This window comes from Podarcis melisellensis, assembly GCF_964234715.1.
Source record: "Podarcis melisellensis genome assembly, chromosome: 8".
NCBI lineage: Eukaryota > Metazoa > Chordata > Lepidosauria > Squamata > Lacertidae > Podarcis > Podarcis melisellensis.
Genome location: NC_138540.1, coordinates 43,553,608 through 43,569,605, shown reverse-complemented (window position 1 = coordinate 43,569,605; position 15,998 = coordinate 43,553,608). Strand labels below are relative to the sequence as shown.

At 47.5% G+C, this 15,998-nt stretch overlaps 2 protein-coding genes across 5 annotated transcripts; one reads left to right on the top strand and one right to left on the bottom strand.

Moving 5' to 3' along the window:
• Positions 1–380: 380 nt before the first annotated feature.
• Positions 381–6,982, bottom strand: DHODH (dihydroorotate dehydrogenase (quinone)). Of its 4 annotated transcripts, XM_081921808.1 has the most exons (10): positions 6,419–6,982; positions 5,448–5,536; positions 5,026–5,238; positions 4,628–4,827; positions 4,412–4,494; positions 3,806–3,993; positions 3,195–3,308; positions 2,448–2,601; positions 2,196–2,355; positions 381–1,115 (listed from the first exon to the last, which is right to left on the bottom strand). In XM_081921808.1, exons 2-10 carry the CDS (start codon positions 5,475–5,477, stop codon positions 1,061–1,063), a joined length of 1,197 nt encoding a protein of 398 aa, XP_081777934.1. In that variant the 5' UTR covers positions 5,478–5,536; positions 6,419–6,982; the 3' UTR covers positions 381–1,060. The 4 variants fall into 4 exon arrangements, with proteins under 4 accessions (XP_081777934.1, XP_081777933.1, XP_081777932.1 ...); XM_081921807.1 differs by lacking the exon at positions 5,448–5,536 and having other exon boundaries at positions 6,419–6,981; XM_081921806.1 differs by lacking the exon at positions 6,419–6,982 and having other exon boundaries at positions 5,448–6,411.
• A 637-nt stretch (positions 6,983–7,619) lies between these two features.
• Positions 7,620–15,659, top strand: TERF2 (telomeric repeat binding factor 2). Its single transcript, XM_081921805.1, has 9 exons — positions 7,620–7,848; positions 9,372–9,586; positions 10,173–10,259; positions 10,639–10,785; positions 11,449–11,834; positions 12,019–12,387; positions 13,017–13,093; positions 14,000–14,058; positions 14,750–15,659. The coding sequence occupies exons 1-9, from the start codon at positions 7,644–7,646 to the stop codon at positions 14,906–14,908; spliced, it is 1,704 nt and encodes a 567-aa protein (XP_081777931.1). The 5' UTR covers positions 7,620–7,643; the 3' UTR covers positions 14,909–15,659.
• The last annotated feature ends 339 nt before the right edge of the window (positions 15,660–15,998 follow it).

Genomic DNA, 15,998 nt, shown 5'->3' with positions numbered 1-15,998 from the left:
CAAGTGAATGAAAGATAAGATATTGAAATTGTTTAATGTGTCTTAAATTGTTTTTGTTTTGTTTTGTTAGTTTAATGTTTTAGTGTTAGTGTTATTTAGTGTCTTTGTTTTTGTATTGTATTGTATTGTTTAACTTTTTTTCCTTTGTAGTGTTTAAATTGTTGGGAAAGTAATAAATATTATTTTTTTAAAAAAGAAACAATATGCGCTCCTTTAGATTTACTTTTAATAATTGAAGAGAAATCCCACCCACCATTGGCAATGTTTTTTAACCTTTTGTATGCTGATCTCCATCATAAAACAAGTGAAATGCACTTGTCATATGGGATTGTAATACCAAATTTAAAAACATAATTAAAAAAATATAAAATAAAAACAAGTTTAAACAAATAAACAAAAGCTTTATTGAAAGACCACCCAGAAAAAGAGCCACCTCCCGCCGAATGCAAGGCAGGGAATAAAATACCACAGCCCCTCAGAGCAATGCTGATCGTGCCCCCATCCTCTTCAGCATCCTAAAATCAAGAGTGGTCTCTGGGATGAAACAGAGAAATTATTTCTGCCATACTCCCATTTTACTTAATCCCATCTGGGAGGGACTGAATTACACTGCAGACCTGACTCTGTTGGGTCTCAGCAGATGAGGGGAATTCCTTGACTTTGGCTTGGCTGAGGATACACACAGATCCTGGCCCTCTGCGTTGCTTGATAGTTTCTGATGAAATAAGCCAGCCCCAGCCTGGCCTACTTGACTTGTGTCAATGTTTGCTCATCCTGTTCCAGGGACATTTAGTACCTGCTGGACTGCAAAAGTTTGCATTAAGAAGTACACTGCGAAGCTCTTAAGGGAGGCACTTTTTTGTTCCCTGCTGGAAAAACAACCAAGCTGATCTTGATGGAAGCCCCCCTGCCCTCATGTAGGGGAAGACAAGGGGGCCAGCAGGACTACAAGCAGAAACATGCTGGAAACATGCTGGATGCTACCATGGTGACCTGGGCAAACAAGCATCTCTGTGCCCACAGAGTGCCTGCTGTCACACTAAGCCCATGTCAGGAGTCCTCAGAGGCCATGATCTGCACCCACAGCATCCTGCACACTCTGGAATCCTTGCTCCCTGCACAAAGGACAAAACAGCACAGAGTGAGTAGACCAGCTAGCTGTCTCTGGCCCTGCAGTTTTCTTGGCGCCTAGAAAGATAAAACCTCAACCCAAGCAAAGTCCTTATTTGCTTAAGATACCAGCTCCCCACTTGGGCCCCCATCTCCCTCCCCAGCTACAAAAGGTAACCAGAAAAGCTTATGCTTGTAAGAGCAGATCCTTGTACGTTGTGGGGAGGGGACTTGTGACCTGCAGGAGAGTCACAGGAAACCAAGGATGTGAAATACCCACAGGATCAAGACCACTTTATCCTCTACGTAGTACATATTTGATTGTTTGGATAAGACAACAGATGCACAGGTATAAAGAATAGAAAGCAAGGTCTGTTTTTACTAGTTTTGGGACTACTGTTGTCCCAGACATCAATTGCTGCAAAGCCGCCAAGGCTCCACAGACCACAAAATGACACAAAGGAACTGTAGTGGAGATAAGGTAATTTGTCTTGGTGGAAGTGGAAGGTAATTTGAGACTGGAGATAAGGGACAGGTGGAAGAACAGGTGGCAGCAGGGGCTTCCAAGAGGAGATGTGCCAGGGGCTAGGAAGCAGGTCTGGAGGAAAGGCGGGCTGGCTGGCAAGCAGAATGTGGGAGGAAGAGAAGAAATGGGTGTAAGAGGCAGAGCGAGAGACACAGAACATCAAGCATGGAGGACAAGCTACTTGAAGCTGATGTAAAGAGTATCAGGGATCAGCTTCTTGCAGTGTAAATGGAGAGCATACATGCAATAAGGAGCCCAGCATGACAACCTAGGTGGAAGACAGACAGTTTTGTGGTCTGCTCAGCTCCCTCTACAGCCTAATCTCATGCTGGCAGCAATCTCATTCTGCTGTGCTTTCTAATCAGCAAAACTTTGCTTGAATCTGAAGTAACTTCATGATGTATCTGCAACACACAGCTGGATTGAGGGCCTGTTAGGTGCACCCCTTCTTTCTTTCTTTCTTTCTCTCTCTCTCTCTTTCACACACACACACACACACACACACACACTGAGTTTGGGCCATCAAGAAGCTGGGAGCTGGGCCCAGCCTGGTACTCACCTTAACAGAGCCTCCAGCTCCTGTTTCACAGCACCCACCACAGGTGGCCCACGGTAGGTGAGGGCAGTGTACATCTGCACCAAGGAGGCCCCTGCACGGATCTTGTCCAAGGCATCTTGCCCGCTGGAGACTCCACCTACACCTATGATGGGGACCCGTCCTGGGGGGCAAGAAGAGGCTGCTAGTGGGAGGGATTCTGGAGTCCCTCCCACCTGAACCCCTCCTCCCTCCCTCCAGCCTCTATCTCCTTACCTTGGGTGAGAGAGTACATCTCGCTGACCAGCTGAGTGGAGAGCTCTCGCAGGGGAGCTCCGCTTAGACCCCCAGCCTCCCCACGAAGAGCTGCACGCAAGGTGCTGGGGCGGCTCAGAGTGGTGTTGGTGACCACCAGTCCATCAACGCCTAACTGGGAAAAAGGGAGCCCAGTCAAGCCTCAGAGCCACAGCCTCCTCCTATGCACTGCCCTCCTTCCCACCGCCCGCGGTGGCCCTGAAAGTCTAGCCCTACCCCAATCTCACTCTTATTTAAAGGAAATTCATAAAACCACTTAATCAAAAATCTATCTCCCAAATAGCATACAAATATAGCTTAAACTAAAACACAGCTGAAATCCACAGTTCACTAAAAGCAAAGGTATGTAAAGCCACCTCAATTCAAAACAACGATAAATTCAATAAATATTTAAAGCCGATATAGGTGACTAAATTACATGTCTGGGGACGCTTGCCAAATGCAATATGGTGAGGGTGCCTGCCCAGTATCAAGAGGCAGGGAGTTCCAAGTGCTGCTATGCTCACGAGATTGCTCTTGCGAGGAGTGCAGAGTGGTGGGTGTAAAAGTGCAAGTTCCACAGATGGAAGTGATCAAAGAGGCCCACATGGGGCAAGGTGATCACTTAAGGGAGCTGCTCTAGAACAAGGCATAAAAGGCCAAACCAACGGGGCATAATTGAGGCAGCAGCCAGACAGAACCACTCCTGCCCACCCACCCCTGCATCACCTCAGAGACGACACTGGCAATGTCCTTCTTGTCTTGGGCCGTGAGGTCTGGAGCAATTTTCACCAATACAGCCGGCTTGTGCTTGCATGCCAAGGCGTCCCTCTCAGCCAGCACCTGCCAAGAAGCACACAGCCAAAGATCACATTCACACTGCCCAGAAGGGCACATGATTACAAGCCATGGAGCGCAGCACAACACACCTAGGAGAGGGGAACTGCCCCTGCTATGAACTAGGGACAGACGCTGAGCTCTGCAGAGCAAGAGAGGCTCAACAGCAGGATCCAAAGGGCAGGTATGGAAGGAAGGCAAGATAGAAGCAGCCTCCTGTTGATCCACCTCCATCTGGAGGCAAGGCTGCCGCACTTGTACAAGGTTCTCAATCAGGTATGCAGTAGGATGTGTGAACAATGTACTAGCAAAGCCCTGGCCTTCCTTTGCCAGGCACTGTTCAATAAATGTGAAATTGGAGCAGTAGGCTGCTTCTCCTTTGCTCCAAGCAGCTGCTGCCCTCTGCCCAGAGAGCAGGCGCTGAAAGTGTGCCAGAGGGCGCCCTGGCTGCTTACTGGAGGGGACCAAGAGGACAGGAAATGCTCTTGGGGCAAGAGACCCACCTTGGCCAACAGGAGGCGCAGCTCGGCTTTGCCTTGAAGGGCCCGCAGTCCCGGTGTGTTGGGGCTGGAAACATTCACCACCAGGTAATCAGCCAGCGGGCCCAGCACACGCACACCTGCCACGTAGTCGGCTGCTGCATCCACAGAGGCCTTGTTCTTGCCAAGATTTATTCCAAGAGGCATCCCCGCTAGGAAGGGAGAGGATGCACAAACAGAAGCCAGTCAGACAGGGAAGGCCAGAGCAAAGATGACTGCTACATGAGGAATCCCTGGTGAGGGGGCAGACACATAAGAGATTGCCCCAGGGAGAGCACAGGGCCACAGTGGGCCTGTTAGGGCTGGGTAAAAGAAAGCAGCCACTGGCACTCAGGCAGGCACTGCTCCTGACCAGAGATGCTCTGGGAAGGGTCCAGGGCAGGATCCAGAAATCCTCCACTAATCAATTGTAACATTATTTGCTCCTTGCCACTCTTCACGTTCCCTGAAAGCTCCTCTCCAGATCTGACTGCCACAAGCATGTACTAGTACAGCAGCAATTGGGTGGGGGGAAGAAGGGGGCTGGGATTTTCCATGGCTCATGGGCAGGGAGGACACAAGCCACCTCACCTGAGCTGAGCTGACGCTGAGTTTCTTGTCGGGCTCGAAGTCTGTGCTCCACCACTGCATGCCCATGGCTGTTGAACCCATACCTAGAAAGTGGTGGACACAGCTCAGGTGAATACCACCACCCCTCTCTTCCTCAATACATCACCTCATCCTCCACTGCAGGAGAGGCTTGTCAAAGGCTCACCCTTACCACCCACCTCTGTTCCAGCCTCCTACCTGTTAATAATGGCCTGGTCCTCTGGCAGCCGGAAGACACGGGGCCTGGGGGTCCCCTCTTGGGGCTCTGGGGTGACACTCCCCACCTCCACAAAGCCAAATCCCATCTTGTAGAGTCCATCTACAGCCTCTCCATGCTTGTCAAAACCAGCAGCCAGGCCAAGAGGGTTCCGAAACCGGCGCCCAAAGACTTCCACTGCCTGGGAAGCCAATTAAGCACCTGTTAACCAGCAGAAAGCCTTAGGCAGCAGAAGAGACAGGCAAGGCCCCATCCTGTCCCAGGAGAGAAAGGGCATGGTGGGCCCACAGGAAGGGATTAGGAGCAGTAGGATGAGAGGCAGAGCCCAAAACAGAAGCACAGCAGCCTCTACCGCCAGTCACCTGCATAGTTTACGCACCAATGCATCCGAGTCAGCTTGGCTTGAGCAGGGCAGGATCCCCAGAGCCACAAAGCGCACAGCCAGCCTGTGGGCTGTCTCAGGGCCCACCACTCTCTGCAGGAGTGGCATCAGCTGTGCAGCGTAGAAATGCTCATCTCCCTTGACCACCAGGTATGAGGTGAAGATCAGGCTGCCCCCACCGAGAATCACTGTTGCCTCCTTAAAGCGTCGCTGGGAGAGCAAAGAGAGTGAGATACACCCCCAAGCCTACAGCCCACCCAACCCCTGGAGAACGGGAGGAGGAAGGTCTACTACCCTGCTCCACCCTAACACACCCACAGAACTCTGTCTGGTATATCTAGGTTAAAGCTCCAAGTTGGCTTTGGCTAGACCTGGCCAAGCTACCCTGCCTCATCATCCCAGTTGGGATAAATACTGACCCTAAAACTGAGAAAGCAGCTGGTCCGCATGGGGCACTCTGAAAGGGCTAAACGCAGCAGGAATCCTGTTGAAGAGCTGCTGGTACTACCTGGGATGGCAAAAGGGGAGGATTTCAGATGCCAAAACACAAGGAACGCATAGCTTCCAATTACTACTGGCTCCTGGTAATGACTGGCCGGATCTGACAGGAGGCCTTTTGGTAGAGGAATCTGCCTCCAGCCCTTCAGCAGCTGCATGACAGGCAGGAGAACCATTGCTGCTCAGCAAAAGCTGCACCCGCTCCACCTCTGCTTGCCTTGGCTGTTGCTCCAGCCTACCCCAAAGGGTTTTGCTCTCACAGCTGGCCACTGGAGCCCTCCCAGCAACTACGTTCAAGCTGCACGGTTCACTCAGGAATGGCAAGAAGCTGCTTCCCGCCGCCGCCCGCCCCCCCCCCGATTTTTGGACCACCTAGGTCAGGCTGCTTGCTCTGACCGGCATCGGCTCCTTCCTCTCTCGAAGGCATGATACCAGCCCTGCAAACTTCGCTTAGTCCCTTTCAAGCAGTAAGAGGAGTTAAGCGCTTTTATAGGTGTCACTGTAGTGAAGGAGTTGCAACTTTCCCCTTGAATTGGAGGCTGGTATCCTGTTTCTGGGCAACCACAACTGCAAGACTGCATATCGTCCTACAGCGCATCCAGCCCCGACTCAAGACAGAAGAATCCACTCCGCATTTCCCCATTAGTTGCTTCAAACCAGCAACACGGGTGGGTGGGTGTGCCGCGCGCGCAGAGCACTGCGGGAGGCAAATAATTTGCCCACCGAGTATCGCCTGCTCTGACTGGCAAAGGCGGGCCTCCCTCCAGGCTCTCCCCGGCAGAGCAAAGGCACTTTCTTCACAGGGTACCTCGACCTGCAAAATGCCTGCTCTGGCACGAAGCTACGGCCCACCCTTGAGCCCAGCACCCGCCCACTGTGCGACCTTCCTCACCCAGAGCGACGCGCCCGCAGCTCCCGCCATGGCAGCAAAAGGAGGATGCACATGGGCTCCACTTCCGGTAGAGAGCCGGAAACTGAGCTACAAAGAAGCGCGCTGCACTATAAACACACAAGAGGCAAAACTTCCGTCTTCTTTTATAGTCTCTCAATTCCCGAGTTTAGGGGCAGCCTCGATTACATTCTGCCTTTCCCCCCCGAAATGATCCCAGCAGGGCTGCAGATCTAGCCCTCAGGAGCAGCCGAAAGCCGTGTGCATCCCGAGAAGTTGCGTTTTATAGTATTTAAAAACCGCTCGCATTTCCCATGCAAAATAAAACGCTTTTAATGCAGCTTCACTCCCTTTGGTCTAGTTTGAATAGTTGCCCATTGTTTTTTCCCCCGCAATGTTGTGTCGGGTGCTAAGACTTCGCAGAGTGATATGAAAAGAAAAGGATATCAACAACGGAAGAAAAATTATGGGCAGCCAAAAGAAGTCCTTATGGAGCCCAGCCCCATATGCAACCCGTCTCCCGACCCAGAAATCGCAGGTGGGGCTTTACCCCACCTTCCTCCAGCCAACCAAGCAGGACCGATCTCCGGGACCCCTGTTCCCCAAGCTGCCCGAGGCAGAGGCGTAGGGCGCCTTCCTGGAAGGGGCGAGGCAGGCCGCACAGGCGTGAAGGGAGATGGCCAGCATGAAACGAGAGAGGGAGAAACAGCGGCTCCCTTTGATTGGCTGAAGAGGCACAAGAGACAACGCGGGAGCATCTGGCAACTGCTGCAGATGATCCCACCCCCCAGCTGTTGGGGCATCTTGATCCCCCCTCTCTGGTGACTTCGCACGTGCAGCGCAGCCATCACCCTGGAAATCCCCTGCCAGAGACAGTGTCCCGGTCTCGGCCCTCGTGCTCCGTCCTGTATCCTCCCCAAGTCCGCTTTCTCTGCCTCTGTCTGTTGGAACCTGCCCGGCTGCCCCCTTGATTTCCCTGGGCAAGCAGCGCCACGGCGAGGGGCGAGCTGCCCATAGCCTTCCCTTCCACCCTCTGCGCTTTGTGGGCCTCCAGGCAGAGGAGTGAGCAGAGAGAGCCCCGGGGGACCGGGACGGTGCTGAGACTACAGGGTCCCAGGCTCTGAGCAGCGCTGCCCTCCGCGGTCCCCCCTCCTGCCCCGCCCACCGTCACGTCAGGGGAAGGACCCGTTAAAGTCGTCACTTACGCCAACGCCCCCTTCCCGGCGGGATGGCGCGCGGGAGAGGGAAGATGGCGGGCGGCGGCCCTGGAGCGTCTCTTGCTGCATCGCCCGAAGGAGCCGCGGAGGCTCGCGAAAAGGCCTTGGAGGAGGCGGTGAACCGGTGGGCCATCCTCTTCTACGCCCACCGAGCCCTTCAGGCTTTCCGGGCCGGGCGCAGCCAGGACTTTCGCCAGCTGCGCGACGTCATATACGGTGAGGAGACCAGTTTGTTTTACGAAAGGGGCATTTGGGGAACATTCTCGCTGGGTTAAATAACTGTAAAGGTATTTCCTGCTAAGGAACGTGAGTGTAAATAACTAATAATAATAATTTTATTAGTTATACGCCGCCCATCTGGCTGGGTTTCCTCAGCCACTCTGGGCGGCTCACAGCACATATCAGAACATACTAAAACATCAAGCATTAAAATATGTCACGTAATAGCCCTGGTTCCACTTATATAAATGTAAATAAGTAACAGTGACATATTACATTTAATAGTCATTAGGTGCTTTCATTTAAGAAATAATGAACCTAAAGCAACTTAAAATATAATACAGTCTGTGTCCCTGGAACGTTTGTCATTTGCCTTTAGACATTAAGGGAAATAATAATAATTTTTTATTTATACCCCGCCCTTCCCAGTTCAGAAAACCGGGCTCAGGGTGGCTAACAAATTTAAAACAATTGTGATACAACAAAAATACAGTATAAAAGTGTGAATAACAATAAATTCAAAGTTCTAAAATCAGTTTGGGGGGAAATTCATCCAATAATGATTTTTAAAGAAAATGCACAAAGTACAACTAACCAACAGCACAGAACCCAGAAGGAAGGTCTGAAAACAGCCAGCTGTGATTCTCAGGAAGATGGTTAGGATACATACATCCCCCCTTAAATGAATGCTTCCTTAAGCCCATCACAGATGGTCAGGAGAAGGGTTAGGATTCCCCCCCCCCAGGCCGCCTTTAGCCCCCTAAGTACCTGAAAACTTCAGAGCCTTCATGAAATCTATTTCAAATTGGAGAATGTTGATGTGTGTATTAAGAGATTGAGTTTATTGAGTTTTTGGTGTGGCTTGTAGTTGAGTGTGATGGTTTCCAGAAGCCAACCATTAGGAATGGCCTAGCACCTTTGGAGTGTAGTTCTAAGAAACTCAACTACTGTACTTTATCATTCATTTTCTCACAGTAATTACTTCCGGGTGTCTATAAATATTTTAATGTTTCAATATTTTAATGTTGTATTTTAATTTTGTTTTTAAGTTGTAATCATTCAGCTTGTTTTTATTATTGCTTGTTAGCCGCCCTGAGCCCGGCCTTGGCTGGGGAGGGCAGGGTATAAATAAAAATTATTATTATTATTATTATTATTTTATTATATTATTATTATTATCTATTATAAATAAAATCTGTACATACTGCATTTCTGCCCCACAAAACTGGAGCTCCAGCAAGATCTCTCACCACAAAGATTAAGACACTAAAAAAAAATGTGTGTGTTTGTGTATATATAGATACTAAAGGATATTGTAGATCACACACAAAAAAACAAGCAAATGCAAAGTGATTCCTGGGCCAAAGGGCATGTTGGGATGAAGCTATCTGCCTGTATATGGCCAGGGATACAATATATGGGACAGGGCTTTGGTGCCTTACCCAAGCCTCGTTACACCTGGTTTGCTGAACTATCTGATTTTGCTTAGTGGCTGTTTTGACTGTCTTGTTCTTCTCCAGCTGTGCTTGCAAGGCCCCTAGTGCTAGAGAAATGCATTGGCATTCAGCTGCGGATTATCCAGCTTCTGTCTAGGATTGAAGAAGATTGGACCATTGATACCAAGACCAAGTTAACACCTCTTGAATATGCCCTTGTTCTTTTGGATAAGATGAAGAATGAATTGGACATAGGCATTGATATAATAGAAGAAATAAGAAATAAAATAAAGGAAGCAGTAAGTGTTAGCATTTCCTTTTCTGTAGTCACTGATTACTGTTTCTCAGCCTAGTTAGTATGAGGACAGCTGTCTTGAGTTTCAAAATGCAGTATATTTAGGAAAGGGTTTAATTAAGGTGCTAATTCAATGCCAGGATTAATTCTTGCCTATTTTTCTCCATGCTTAAATTGGACTTTTAAATAAGTTCACAAAAATTAATAGAAGCAAGGAGGCACGATTCCTATATGTTGGGATGAAATGAAAGAGAAATGTCTCCTCAGAAGTGCCTGGGTTTATTGGAACTCAGCATGTTTTGAAAACTTGTTTCCTTCGGGGGCAATCCAGGAAAAACTGGCTTCTGGACTCTCCTGAGGCATACATTATTTCAATGTTGTTAGCCTACAGACTTTTAAGTAACTTGCCTTACTTGATTTTTTTAATTCTTTAATAAGTGGTCTAATATTACACAATGAAAACACACTGGGTTGAAAATCTGAAGCAGATCTAGAAAATTTCCAGAGGGATATCTCTCGAACAGTATCTTCTTAGATTAGGAACAGTCTCCCAAAGTCTTCCTTGCAAACCATTATTTTGTCTTCTCCAGGCTGTTATAATCTGTCTAAAAAACAAAGAATATGAACAAGCCAGCAGGATCTTGAGGAAACACATGTCAAAGGACCCAAGTTCCCAGGTGAGCTTTCAGCAGGTATGAGTTCATGTTGCTGTTGTTGTTGTTGAAATGTGCCTCTTATAGGGTCATTTCACTGCAAAGCAGAGTCATGGTTTGTCCTTCCCACATTCTCCAATTCAGTGAGTGTCTTAAATACTTGAGAGTTTATTGTCCCCCTTATGCAATGAGAAAAATTGCATGCACAAGCAGCCCATGTTGCTACAGATTGTGGTCCACATCTCTAGTCATCATTACTTTCATGCATTTTTTATATTACCTAGATTGCTCTGCTGGTTTGGCTTGTTTTGTTTAAACTTCTAATGACTGCAAAAATTGCTTTTATCTCTGCCCTGTGCTGCAATTTGCTTGCAAGTACTGAAAAACATTTCCCCTTGCTTAGAAAATGAGGTCAATGTTCCAGAGCATCATCCGAGAAAAAAACTTGGCTCATCCAGCCATCTGGAACTTCTCCTATAAAGCTTTCCAGCAAAGAATACTTCTGTATTTAGAAAGCTGCTTGAGTGACTCTGAGCCCTTTCTCTTAGAGGTAAGCAAGGGTGTGGAGTGCTGCTTGATTGAGATGTGGGGTGTTGTAGTGGGAGTATAGCTTAGTAGTCGAACATCTACTTTGCATGCAGAAGGTCCCAAGGTCAATCCCTGGCATCTCTAGGTAGGACTGGGAATGTCCCCTGCTTGAAACCCTGGAGAGCCGCTGTCACTCAATATGTGGTGATAGGAAACTATATGAACCATTGGTCTGGCTTGGCAAAAGACAGCTTGCTTTCTTCATATATTTCTGTGTGTTGCTGGAGCACTTCAATATCACCTACATTGCCACAGCAGAACTCTTGCCCTCTAAACACTGTGATAAAAAAGGTACATTCAGCACCTGAGGCTTAAGACAAAAGCCTCCCTGGCCAAACTATTATGTGTTTGGGAAATATACCCCACAGCAGAACAGCACAGGACTCCAATGTCACATTTGACATATATCAAGCTTGTAACCTGACAATGTTTTGGACTAGCAATTCCCAACAGCTCCAGCATCATGAGGCTGTGCTCCAGCATCATGAGGCCCTACAATTAGGGGATTTGTAGGTAAAGCATCTTCAGGGCACCAGCTTGGGCATGGCTGCTGTATATAACTAGAAAAAAGAAAATAAAGTTGAGAAGTGTTCTCTAGTAACTGTGTTCACATTCTCTGTTTAAGATGGCAAAAAGGGATTTGGATGATCAGATAGAGACCAGGCTCAATCCTTTGGAAATGGCCAGCAAGGAGGAAATGGTGAAAGAAACCTCAGAGGTGGTGGCAGCAGATAATCCTGAATCTGTGGGAAGATCTGATGAGACTTTGGAAGAGCCCCGGCCTGAGGCAGGGCCTAGAAATACAGTGGAAGAACAGCCAAAGTCTCTGGAGGGAGGCCGTGAGACAGTTGCAAAGCCTTTGATGGAGGCAAAGGGAGCTGTTTTGGAGCTTGCTAAAGTGGTTGATGAGTGCCAGGCAGCTTCAAAGCCAGAAGAAGAAACCAGTGGAGCTGCAGAGCCTGCTGTGGTTTCTGTGGCCACTGTCTCAGCAGTTTCCAGTGACTCTGACAGGTTAGCAGCCTATGGCCTCTTACAGTTTTGACTCCCTTTGCCATGCTGTTTTGCCATACAACTTCTGGCTCTCAGCACTCAGATTGCACCTGCTTCCAGGGGAGCAAGGTCTTGGGGGGTGAGGTCAGCAGCATAAATTGGCAAAACTTGTGGAGCAACCTTCTGATGTTTCTTTATTTTGCAGATGCTCACCTAAGAGGATGGGCTCGTATGGGTTTTCTACTCTGAGGGATGCTTTCAAGATCCTGTCCAATTCCCCAGATGCAGATGAAGAGTTTTCAAAATTGGACAAGTTGGACTGGACTTTCCCCAAGCCATGTTTGGCTTCTGATTTCCACGCAGCCAAGTGCCAAATAGAGAAGAACCGTGCTGCCTCCAGGCCACACCCCAGTGAACGCTCAGTGTCCATAAGCACATTGGTTATGGGGTCAGAGAGTTGGAACCCCCCAACTTCCTGCCAAGTTCCATCCAAGAGGCCTGTGGCAACTTTGGTTGTCCGGCCTGCACAGCCCCAAAACCCCACCCAGCCTGATGATACCTCCCAATATCCCAGGTAAGAGGCTATGACTGCTGTGGGGTCTGCTGGGGAACTGGCACAGCATGAGGCATTTGGTGCAACTTTCACCTTTGCAAGGAATCCATTAGAAGGCCTTAGGCCTCAGCCCAGAAGCTCCAAGGAAGGCAAAGGTGGTTTGCAGTGGTAGGGTTGCATCGCTGTGCATCTTCTCCCCCATCTAGTAGAAGCAGATTGTCTTAATTTTTATTACTCAGATTGCAAAAACAGCAGAATTGACAATACGGTCTCTGGCCCCATTAAAGATTGCTAAACAAATTTATTGTGACAGAAACACCTGTTTCTGCTTTGTCAGATGCCTGGAATGTTAGCTTCAGTTGCCAGATGGAAGGTAGAAAATGTTATTTCTCTTCCCCCCTCCCTCCTTCCGTCTGTACCAAGGATAAGGGTTTGTGTTTCTGCCACCAGCTATTTGCTCATATTTAAGCTGCCATGGGTCTCTGCAGTGGTGTGTTTGCTGTGACAAATTAACCTCACTCCTTTTCTGATACTTAACCCAGCATCTCCATAATCCTGGTTGTGTGCGACATTAATTGATGCATCTCAGTCCCGTCTCATCTCCTTGTGGGGTAGGTCTTTCCTTACTTGTGTTTCTCTGTTCCATTCAGATTAGCAAAGAGGAGACTAATTTGTTTAAGTCAGGATGAAGAAAAGGAGGTCTGGAGTGATGAGGATGAACTTTTTGGTAAGCAGCTAGTATCCTGTATACAGTAAGCAGAGGGATTTGGGGGCACAGCTCTTGGATCAGAAAAGTAAAATATTTGGACTACCTACTCCCAAGTGCACAGCAGCAGCACTGACAAAATTACTGCCTTTTGCCTCAGACTGTCTTCTTGTTCTGCATGATGCTCAATTGTAGCTCCATGCACTCTTCTAATTAAAGCAGCTGTGCAGTTTTGATGGCTTCTCACATTGCATTACCCAGTGACATCACAATGACATGGGGAAAAACATTGCCAGCATGGCAAGCAAAGAGAACTGTTAACTGCGGTCCTTCAGGAGGCTTGCTTAGGCAATGCCCAGACTAGCTAAAAGCAAAACTCTCAAAACCTGCTAAACATCTTGCAAAACAAAGTGATAAATTTTGTGAACCGTGCTAGAATGAGATGGCAACTGTGAGTGAACATGGATGACTGTTTGCCACATAGTTTAGGGTTGCCATATCTTGAACAGCAAAAAAGAGGACAGCCTGAGCCAGGGAAGGAAGTGCACCTACATTCTTCCTTTCCTAGCTTGGTCTGGCGGCAGCAGTGGTGTGTAGAGTTGGCCAAGCAATAAATGAATAAATAACCCCTCCTTACAACCCCGGACATTTCCTTTAAAATGTAAAAATCCCCCTGGATGGGCCTGTTGGCCCCCCAAAAGAGGACATGTCTGGGATGCCCTGGATGTATGGCAACCCTAACATAGTTCCATCAGTAGTTGACTGTACACATCATGCCAAGGGCTGGGTGGAATTTGACCACTATCCTGGATTTCTGATGAGGTGCAGTAGTGGTAAAACCTCCCAACTGCTGAGCCGGTAGCAATAACCAGCTTACCGAGTGGTTCCATGCATCCCATAAAGTTTGTAAATGAATTTGTGTTTCAGAATCGAAGGAAGAAAGCAGCAGCAGCATCAACACTTCCCTCTTTGGTTCGAAAAAGAAGGTAACCAAGCCTACACCCAGTCTGGAGCTGAACACTCCAGTGGGGAGAAATAGGCCTGCCTTGACAAGACCCCTCTAAATGGAGGCCAGTTGATGAGGACCCCCTCTCCCAAATGAAATAACTGGTGAAATCCCCATTAATGGGAACATAGGAAGCTGCCATATGCTGAATCCTGGTCCATCTAGCTCAGTATTGTCTGTGCTACAGGGTTTCAGGCCAGGTGTCTCTTTTGTGGCTCTACCTGGAGATGTCACAGGTTTGAAGCTGGGATCTTCTGCATGTTCAACCACTGGACTAAGGAGCCTCTCCTAATTAATTAAATAATCAAGGGTCTTGGGTACCCAGGTGTTTCAAAGAAGCCTGGGCAATCTCAGCACATTATATCTGCTATCTTTGATGGCCTCTTCAACCACACTTTAAGGAGGCAGAATTTTATTTTTATTACCCACATATTGCAGAAGGAGGACTAAGTGTGCCACCAAGTTGGGTTTAATGTCTTGAAATATGGGCTGGATATTTGCCTGCTGTGAGTTACTGGGCTACATCCCATGTCAGTGGCAATCCTCTGTTAGCAACAGCCATAAAACCATCTCCAGAGGGTGGGGTACCTGTTGTTCTGTCATGGGGACAAGGGGCAAGACTTGCAGCACTTGATGGTTGCTCATGAGAGCCTATGCCCTCTTCTTTCTAGATCTGGACTTCAGAGGAGTCTCAGTGGATTAAGGAAGGCGTGAAGAAGTTTGGGGAAGGGAGGTGGAAAGCCATTTCCCAGGCATTCCCCTTTAAGAACCGCACTCCTGTGGCGATCAAGGACCGATGGCGGACGATGAAGAATCTGGGGCTCTTGTGAACCTGGGGGCAAGTGCCTGAGCTCCAACGCTATGTGGACACAGGGTGGGCCAGAGGTACTTTTGCAGTGTATTGCATTGGACCAGCAGGCTGATGGCCACAATCTCTTAGCATCACTGGAGGCTTCTCCCTCTGCTTTCTGACATAGGCTCTCCCCCTCCCTCCATTTTGTTTCCTTTTATTTTTCAGTACTGAAAATACAGATTCAACCTTGTGTAAACAATTGCTATGGAAAGTGCACATTTTACAGTATAAAAAATATGTCATTTCAATTTTTTATTTTCTTATAAATGTTATTTTTCACTGTAGGTCTGCTGTGATATTAATAAACTGATATTATGCCATAATCATCTGGAGTACAAATGCTATAAATAAGGTTAAAGTAAAAAGATAGTAGAATAAGATATATTCTATCCACAAACAGGATGACATCATCTTACAGTCTCACAATAGGCAAACATTCTTATTTACTTGTGGAATCAAGTTACTTCAATTAGTATTAATAACATACTATATAAAATCCCACCACACTGCTCCAAAATCCATAGGTTGTGCCTCAACTTGAATTAATTGAAAACTAAATGTAATTTTTTGCTGAAATTGCAGTGTTGTACATGTTTTTAAACCACAAAATCTTTCCAGTGTTGGAAAATAGACCGCCTTGCTACAGTTGGTAAAGTGATGAGTTCTTTAGATAGTACATTTTTATTTGTACCTTGGAACATTGTTAAAATAAAAAGCTATGGAGTGAATTTAGTTGTTTCCTTTATTAGTGCTGTTAGTTCTATGTGATCCAGGGACCAAACAACTTGTATTCAAAAACAAGTCCACCAAAAATGTATATTTGTCCCCTTAGTGTCACATCCATGCCAACATAAGGGGCTTATAGTTGATGTGATGTTGGGATGGAGTCCTATACCATCTGTGGAATATTTTGAGTGAAAGTTCTTTAATATTTGCAGACACTGACTTAAAGGGTTTCTTCATGCACACCCCTTTCTAAATTGAGTCTTCCATTGTTACTTTTACATCATATTCCCATCTTTATTTTAGGCTAGACAAGTCCCCAAATTAGTTCTGTATTAAGTAAC